At 45.6% G+C, this 9577-nt stretch overlaps 1 protein-coding gene across 1 annotated transcript in view; it reads left to right on the plus strand.

The window, feature by feature from the left end:
- Positions 1 to 504: 504 nt before the first annotated feature.
- The window catches only part of SLC39A11 (solute carrier family 39 member 11), a 353394-nt gene continuing 344321 nt past the window's right edge, over positions 505 to 9577 (plus strand). The window contains exon 1 of the mRNA XM_012554973.2: positions 505 to 660. Coding sequence (XP_012410427.1) covers positions 505 to 660 — 156 coding nt within the window. The remainder of the gene's footprint in view (positions 661 to 9577) is intronic.

Below are 9577 nucleotides of genomic sequence, written 5' to 3' on the forward strand. Positions count from 1 at the left end.
CGTGAAATTGTGGGGTTCAGTGTATGCCATAGAAAGCAACTGAAGTACCTGCTTGGAAGGCTTTCTGTGATTGGATTAATGATTGTTGCTTTTTTTTTCTTTCTTTAAATTGTGGTAAATACACACAACGAAGACTTCATCCTTTGAACCATTTTAAAGTATACAATATTCAGTGACATTTAGCACATTCACAATGTTGTGTAACCACCACCTCTTCCTAGTTCCACAACATTCTCATCACCCCAAAAGGAAGCCCCATACCCATTAAGCAATCACTCTCCATTCCTTCAGCCCCTCAGCCCCTAGCAACGATGAATCTGCTTTCTGTCTCTATAGATGTGCATAGAAATGGAATCATACAATATTTGTCCTTTTCTGTCTGGCTTCTTTGACTTAGCGTAATGTTTTCAAGGTTCACTCATGTTGTAGCACGCATCAGTACTTCATTCCTTTTTATGGCTGAATCATATTCCATTGCACGTTCTCATTGTGCTTTTGCAGGTCATGTTAGCAGCTTCCTATTGGTCCCTGCTGGCTCCAGCAGTTGAGATGGCCATGTCCTCTGGAGGCTTTGGTGCCTTTGCCTTCTTTCCTGTGGCTGTTGGCTTCACTCTCGGAGCTGCTTTTGTCTACTTGGCTGACTTGCTGATGCCCCACCTGGTGAGTACTGCATTCCTGTGCACTCTGGTGTCAGGATCTTTGTAGCTCTGTGCAATAGATTTGTTTCTGTTCAAACATCATACACCTCTTCATGTGTCTATTAAGTAGCCATTGATGTCTAAACAGATATTTCAAGCCATTTGAGGGCTTTTACTTAGCAGAATTGAATCGTGGTATCTTCCTTAAAGAAAAGAATCTCTTGGTAATATGACTAGGCATACCCTCATTTACATTTTGGTAAGTTCAGATTTTGAATGTCAGATTTCTATATAAATACAGCTGACGTTGTGCTGTGTGACACCATATGTACAAGTGGGCCTAGAAATGGAGAAATGAGGGACCGTGATCATGATCCTGACCTTTAATGAACTTATGGTGTAGTCAGGGAAATGACAACACACCCAAATATAGCCTAAGGCCACTGACAAAGCACCACATCAACAAAGACTCCTAGGAGTGTGAGGGGGGAAGACTGGGCTGAGTTTCAGCTTAGATCTGTCCTTTACTGGTTGTGTGTCCCTTAACTCTAGTTTTCCTTCCTATAATTTGAGAATAACTCCTATTACCCCATCCTACTTTATCATTCTAAGGGAAGAGTAGAAATTGAATTAGAAGATGCTGAGGAGCTTCAGAGTACAAGGACAAAATAAAACAAAATGGCCCCAGAATTAGGGAGAGCCAGAAATTTTAGGCTATTTGCTGACATAGACCTGGTGGGCTGGGTTCAGGGAACGAACTTGTTCTTGCTTATAGGAAAGCACATTGGGAACAGCAGCAGAGCCAAGGCCAGGCCATGTGACAGTAACTGAATGCCATGGGCTAAAACCCTGTTATCAGTAGAGGAGTGGAGTCAATGCCAATAAGAACCCAGGATAAGCAGTCATGCCATGGCCAGCGTTGTGTGCCTATAAGTCCTAGAGATGGGCAGAAGATCCTGTGACAACCCAACCCGGCACTTGAATTCTCTGCTCACCCAGAGTGGGAGGAAGCACAGAAGGACATACGCGGGAGAGTGGGGCCCAAGGCCATTTCTCCTGTTGGGTCATGGTAAGGTAGAATTAGGTTAGGCTCTCTGGAGCCAATGGGACATGTACCCAGGGAGGCGGGCTGAAGTTGTCTTTCTGGTCTACCTGACTTCTTTCTTGCCTTAAATTACCTGGGAACTTGGCCTCTGGGCCCTGGGGCTAATGAGATCTGGGCCCAGACCCTTGGTGTGGGCTGCCCCAGCCTGAAACACCAAATGAAATTCAGAGAGTGATTACCCCTAATACAGAAGGCTTATCCTCCGGACCACACAGCTGGATGTGTTGCGTGGATGGAGACCCATGATATTATCTGAGAGGAAAGACCATGTGTCATCAGACACTTGAATGGCCATTTGTCTTTCTGCCCCTGGACACTTGACTTCCTTGATGTCCGTCATGGATTGAATTGTGTCTCCCAAAATATGTCAACTTGGTTAGGCCATGATTCCCAGTATTGTGTGGTTGTCCTCCATTTTGTGATTGTAATTTTATGTTAAAGAGGATTAGGGTGGGATGTAACATCCTTACTAAGGTCACATCCCTAATCCAGTGTAAAGAGAGTTTCCCTGGAGTGTGACTTCCACCACCTTTTATTTTACAAGAGATGAAAGGGAAGCAGGCAGAGAGGGGGGACCTCATACCACCAAGAAAGAAGCACCTGGAGCAGAGCATGTCCTTTGGATCCAGGGTTGCTGCTGGAGAAGCTCCTAATCCAGGGGAAGATTGACGACAAGGACCTTCCTCCAGAGCCAACAGAGAAGACAGAGACTTTCCCTGGAGCTGACACCCTGAATTTGGACTTGAAGCCTACTGGACTGTGAGAGAATGAACTTCTCCTTGTTGAAGCGATCCACTTGTGGTATTCTGTTACAGCAGCACTAGATGCCTAAGACAATGTCCTGTTTATCTGCATGTTCATAGGTTTGAGGGGTCCTCATGTGGTCTGCCATATTCTGCCCTCAAATCCACCCTGGTTATGTGTGAACTTGCTGTTGGGGTGTATTCTATGCACCCTGGAAAGAAGAGCATGTGGCCAGTAGTCTTAACTCCTGAACAGTGGACAGGGCCGGCTAAGTAGGTCTGCACAGCTGGGTCTTATTCTGCTGTTCCCACCCGGGCCCAACTGGCTTCTAAGACAGTACCTTGGAGAGAGCTCTTTGCAATCACTGTGGGTCATTATCCACTGGGACTGGCGTGCTGCTCAGGTGTATTTGATCAGCTGTCTGCATGTAGGGGCTTTCTCTGGGCAGTGTAAATAATAAATGGCCAATTTGTACTGTGTATCAGCACTTTTTTTTTTTTAAACCTTTTGGTTCATGTTTGTTCTTATATATGCTTTGAATACAGAGACGATCCCAGGGGAAGGTCCCAGATAGACTGCACAGAAAGCAGAAATGGTTTGGGGGCACGGTGTGCGTGTCTAGGGAGGGAAGGAAAGGGTCCAGAAAGGGATCTAATAGCCGTGAACCTCACTCCTTTGCCCTTGTTGGCAGAAAGATCAGCCTGACAGGAAACATCTGTTCTAGGACATTGAAAAGAAACGAATTCTTGCTGTTGATGTAGAAGGGGAGTTTGTCTAAGAAGGTCTTACAGATAGATGAGAATTATTTATAATTGCTGCGGTCACTGAATACAAATGTCGCCCTGAGAGTTGTACTTAGAAACAGTCGGCTGACCTTCACTCTTGGGCAGGCTAAAGGTTTCCCATGGTTTCGCTATTAATTTGCTTACTAAACCCGAAAAGGGCAGCAGCTTGAGTCTACCCGAGATGCTTTGTGGCGTCTGAGTTCATGGGCTTTGACCTTGAGTCCATGTGGCTGTTCAGCATGGTCTGAGCCCCTACAGGGAATAGAGTCTTTTTTTTGGGTGAGGGTAGAGGGCTGGAATTTGATTTCAGGAGGCTCTCTGCTCTTGGAATTTATGTACCAGTGGCTTTGGAGGCTGTGGAAAGTTCTGTGAACGAATTTAGCCTGAGATCCTCTCAGTTCCCAATTTATCCCACCCGTGACAAAGCCCGTGTTCAGCAGATGGCTCCAGGAACAGGGTGAAGTAGGTAGAGTGAAAGGTTTTGGGTACAGCTTGGACAGAGGGGCTCTCATCCTGGGGAACAGCCCCGGAGTAAAGGGGGGACCTGCCTGCAGAAAACCTCTTCCTATGTGTCCTGTGGGGGCAAAGCTCAGAGTTCAAGGCGGTGAAAGGAAGTGAGCCAGTCTGTTTGTTGTTTCACCTGGAGAAATAAACAAATCCAGAAGTCTGGTAAGGGCAGAAATGTGGTTTGATTGATTCTGGACTAATAATGCTTTGCCTTGAGCCCTTGGCCAAGACCGTTCAAGTCCAGGTTCCAACACGTGAACGTCAGAGCCGCTGACCCTAGTTACATATATATTCAGGATACGGGGAGTGGGGTGGAGGAGTGGGGAGCAGCAAGACTCTTGGGTTGGTGGGAAGGAAATGGTTAATGACGGGCTATGTTCTCTGACTCCATTTCTGTTCATCAGCTTTTCGGATTTATTTTTCCCCATTTTGGAGCTGAAGCAACATGTTGCTCATGGAAAGGGTTTTACTCATAACAGCCTGTCAGGTTGAAGGCTTTGTGGCTTTGTTAACTTCAAATGCATCAAGTTGCTCTCTGAACTGAGTATTTATTTTCAGGCTGCGATTTGGGAATAGAGGAGGCTTGTGCTGAGGCTGTTAATGGGAAATGTACTGACAGGGATTTACAGAGACTTTGCCAAATGGTATTTTAATGAAAGGAGCAAAGAAGGAGGGGGGTAGGCCAGGAAGATATGACCTGCTAGACCTGGAAAGAAGGCCAATGAGGGGACCAAAAACCAATTGTCATTGAGTCAGTTCTGACTCATGTGTGTCAGAGTCAAACTGTGCTCCATAGGATTTTCAATGGCTGTGAACTTTTGGAAAGAGATCGCCAGGCCTTTCTTCCCAGGTGCCCCTGGGCGGATTCGAACTGCTAGTCTTTCGGTTAGCAGCTGAGCTCTTAACCGTTTCTACCACTCAGGGATTCTGAGGAGGGGACACCATGGGAAATGCTGCCTGGGCCAGTCTAAGGCTGGTATCCCCTTTATGACCACCCTGGGGAGAATCAGACTGGACAGACAGAAGAGCTGTTTGAAAATATTGACATTTTTATGATCTTTGCAGGAAGATGTAGGTAGGAAGTTAAGGGATGTGGGTAGGTGGGAACTCTTCACTTTTACTTTAAAGCAGTGGTTTTCTACTGGTGGGTGGGGAAGGGGCGGGAGGGGAGGAGGGTGTATGTGTCCCCAAGGCTTCATACCTTTCTTTTTACTTGTAAGAGCATCTATACATTCTCATTATTTTTTAAAAAAGATTTGTTTCAATTTAAAAATTAAACAAAAAGAGAGACAGTCCCTCCACTATTCCTGTCCCCTCCCCAGAGGTCAACTAGTCAAGCACTGCCATCGGTTTAGTGAGTATCCTTCCAGATGTTTCTTTCTTCTCTTCCTTTTTTTTTTTTTTAAAAAAAAGAAAACTGATTTTATTGTGCTTTTTAACTATTGAAATATAGACATTTTCCCATTTCCTTGTAGTATTTGAGTCTGCCTTAAATCAACTCCATAGCAATGAGAACCCTGACTATTTAGATCTCTTTACTTATATCTGAACGTGCAGACATTTTTACACAGTTGGAATCAGTCTGTGCCCTCTCTGTGTCATTTTTAATTTACAGTGATTGTCTGTACCATCATTTTAATACCCGTACAGCATTCTATCATCTCAGTGTGCTTTGCCCACCACTTTTCCTACTGCTGAGCAGTTCGAGCACTCTATGCTTTTGGGTATGTATGTACATCTGGAAATGTAATTTTGTTTTGTGTTTCCTGAAAAACAAATGGAAACATACTGTCTGTGGTGTTGCTGCTTGCTTTTTTCAGCTTGCCTTACATCTTGGCAGTCTTCTTCCTGGGAGATTCTAATATGCTCCCACCGCTCCCTTCCCTCTCTTGGTGTTCGTCGTCTTGACGAGGCTGCCCAAGTGACTAGCAGTGGGAAGGAAGGAAGTGGGTGCCTCTCCCTGTCTTAGAGATCTTGGCTGATGGTCCTGCCTGGCCAGTCTCCAGGGGGCAGGGGACCCTAGCAAAGGGTAGGGCTACTGCCTTCTTCTCAGCTCCCTCTTTAATTCATCTGGGTCCCCAGTCCTGTTCAGTCTCTACTAGTTGTCATTCTGATGGCAAAGAAGATGCCTCCAGTGACAACCTAAATGAGCAATCTGTGCACGTACTTTTAATACGTGCTCAACTTTTGCTGGTGTCAATATTTAGCCGAAGGGCCGCATATGACAAGTATCTGGAAGTGACAGACGTTGTGGCGGGTGATTTTTTCACCCAGAGGGGTGTTTGTATGTATTTCTCTCTTTCATAGACTCTCTCCATCTTTAACATTCAGATTCTGCTTCACAAAAGAATACGTTAGAGAGAAAGAAGAATGAAAAAAGGAGAAATGGCAGTGGCATCCACCGAGTGTCTGTAGGATGAGCCTAAAATTGTCAGATAGGGGCCAACAAGCTTTAGATTGTGAGACATTGGTGGTTCAGTGGTAGAATTCTTGCACTCCATGCAGGAGACCCAGGTTCGATTCCCGGCCAATGCACCTCATGTGAAGCCACCACTCATCAGTCGTTGGAGGCCTATGTGCTACTATGATGCTGAACGGGTTTCAGCACAGCTTCCAGACTAGGAAGGACTAAGAAGAAAGGCCTGGCAATCTACATCTGAAAGTCAGCCAATGAAAACCCTGTGGATCACAATGGTCTGATCTGCCACTAGTCACAGGGATGACGCAGAACTGGGCAGCATTTCGTTCCATTGTGCATGGCGTCACCATGAGTCAGGTGCCAACTCAATAATAGCTAACCACCACCACAACACGCTTTACAGTGAAAGTGAAAATTGGGCCTTTGTTTCATTTCCCTATTTCTTACGCTCTTTTGAGACATGCAGTCATGCTTCATACTGTAAGGTGCATGCTGGGGGTGATCTATTGTTGAGATTTTGGCTGGTCTAGACAGAGCCTCAGCAGCAGCAGCAGCAGCAGATTCTTCCAGTGTGGGGACATCATTGTGCCACAGGAAGAGGCTGGGATATCATGGTGGTTCGGGCAGCTGGGGATGCGTTTACCGTATTCTACATGGAGCTAGGTCAAAGAAGGTTAAGGTTTTGTAATCGGACCTTTTGCTTAACTATTTATACATCTTCTCGGTTTCATCTGATATTTATGGCGCTAAGATTTAGAGGAAGTCCTTGGATGGCACAAACAGTTAAGCGCTCAACCACTAGCCGAAAGGTTGGTGATTTGAACCCACCCAGAGGCACCTTGGAAGACAGGCCTGGTGATCTGCTTCTGAAAGGTCACAGCATTGAAAACCCTATGGAGCAGATCTACTCTGCACACCTGGGGTCGCCAGGAGTCGGAATCTAGTCCACAGCAACTAATAACAATAACGAGATAGACAGGCAATCCTTTGTATGTCACTGGAGGCCATCTGTTAGGCACTTACTGTGTGTTCTGAGCAAATGTACACTGTTGGACAAGTCCCCTGGCACCTGAAAGGCGGGCTGCCTGGGTATGCCCTGGGGGGCAAAGCATGCTAACGAATACACAGCGCTAATAAACGCTTTGGTTTCTAGTGGAGGAAACCTGTGTGCTTGTCAGCAATGGCAGCAACGGCTGATGAGCCTTGAAGGGGGAACATGGTGAAAGCCTTATTGTTCAGAGGGATTCACTGGCAAAGGAGAGTTTTGAGTCTTTTGTGAAACAGATTGGATGTTTCACTGCACTGGGGAACTCTTAGTGCGTTGAAACCACAGGCACTTCACCAATGAGGTATTTGAAGAGAGCTGGCATTCAGGTCCTCCTGGTGTACCAAGTACCTATGTCCAAGGTGTAATTGGAAGCCATGGAGGAGGTTGTATCTTCTGCCTTTTGATGTGTCTGCAGCCTCCTGTGACTTCAGGAAGGTGTTCGGAGTGGTTTTGGGCCCTGTTGGGATGCACAGGGGTTACAGGAGGGGTTGAGGCAGTCCCCTAGTGTAATGTCTATCTTAGTGTCCTAGTGCTGCTGAGCACAGGTACCCCAAGTGGGTGGCTTTGAAGAGCAGACATTTACTGTCTCACAGATGTGGAGGCTGGAAGGTGAAATCAGGGTTTTGGCCGTGAGTGGATTATGTCCCTGTTGGTAGCACTGGCTGTTCCTTGGTTCCTTGGCATTCCTTGGTTTGTAGACCATCCTCATATGGCATCTGTCTTCCACCATGTGTATGTCTCTGTGTCTGTTCTGCTCTTTCTATAACTCAGAAGTGATTAGGATTAGGACCCATTCTTCTTGGGTATAACCTAAATCCCAAACCCAAACCTGTTGCCATCAAGTTGATTCTGACTCATAGCGACCCTATAGAACGGAGTGGAACTGCCCCATAGGGTTTCCAAGGAGTGGCTGGTGGATTCGAACTACCGACCTTTTTGTTAGCAGCTGAGCTCTTAACCACTGTGCCACCAGGGCTCCGGGTATAACCTAATTAACATAAAAAAGAAAACCCTAACAGTAGGACATATGTCTAGTACTTTATTTTTCCTTCAAGAAGGCATATAGGTAGAATAATGATTATTAACCCCATGTTACAGATGGTGAAACTGAGACCAGAAGAGCTATGACCTTTCTAAGTTCTGAGGGTATCTTGGTAGTGGAGCTGGGACAAAGCCTGGTCTCCCAACTGGCTGTGTTCTTTTCTTTGGATTCTCTTGGCCTTTTCTCCCTTACTCAGTGATGTCTTATACCAAGATGGGCAAGTGCCATCTCTCCCCACTCCTTTTATTTCCCTCTAATCTCCTTCCTGATGTAGAAGTGCTATTCCATGTAGCATTTGTTAAGGATGCAATGAAATACTAGGATGGCAAGACCATAGACTACATTAAAACATCTGTGTAAACTATCCACTATATATGATAATGTACGGTGTTCTTATTATTCTCAGAGCTTGGGATCAGAGAGAATTTATGGGTTTTTGCCTAGGTTGTGACATTATCCAGTGGTATTTTTGTAGGTGCTTTGTAGGGTAATCTGGCATCAGATAATAGAATGAATTGGATGGCTGAGAAACAAAGGCCCAAGGGACCAATTAGGAAATTATTACAGGAATTTGAGAAACACTTGGAAGGAGGCATGGAAAAGACTAGATAACTGAGCGCATATATGGAGAAGATAAAACTGCCCAGTCTGATTCCAAGAGGAGTCCCTGGGTGGTGCGAACAGTGAACGCACTTGGCTGTTAACTGAAAGACTGGTGGTTCGAGCCCACCCGGAGGCACCTTGGAAGAAAGGCATGGCGATCTACTTCTGAAAAATCAGCCATTGAAAACCCTATGGAGCAGAGTTCTACTCTGATACACATGGAGTTGCCTTGAGTTCGAATCAACTTAATGCAATTATAATGCAACTGGTATAATTCCAAGGTTTCAAACCCAAGTGGCTTTGAGAGCAGTGGAGGCCCAGGATGGAAATTCAGTATTTGGGAGAGGGAGATGAGTTTGGATGGGGGAGATAATTGCTTCAGGAAACCTGAATTCAACAAGCATAGACTGATAAGCTACGAATGTGTTGTTTGTGTGGATGTCAAAGGTATCTAATTGGAGATGCTTACCTTTTTGTTGTGTGCTTTCAGGTCGATTCTGACTCATAGCAACCCCATGTCACAGAGTAGAACTGCCCCATGGGGCTTCCTAGGCTGTAATCTTTATAGTTTCCTAGCCTGTAATCTTTATGGTGTTGGTGAAGAATACTGAATATACCGTGGACTGCTAGAAAAACTGAACAAGTCTGTCTTGGAAGAAGTACAGCCAGAGTACTCCTTGGAAGCC

Source organism: Trichechus manatus, unplaced genomic scaffold (genome assembly GCF_000243295.1).
Source record: "Trichechus manatus latirostris isolate Lorelei unplaced genomic scaffold, TriManLat1.0 scaffold00028, whole genome shotgun sequence".
NCBI lineage: Eukaryota > Metazoa > Chordata > Mammalia > Sirenia > Trichechidae > Trichechus > Trichechus manatus.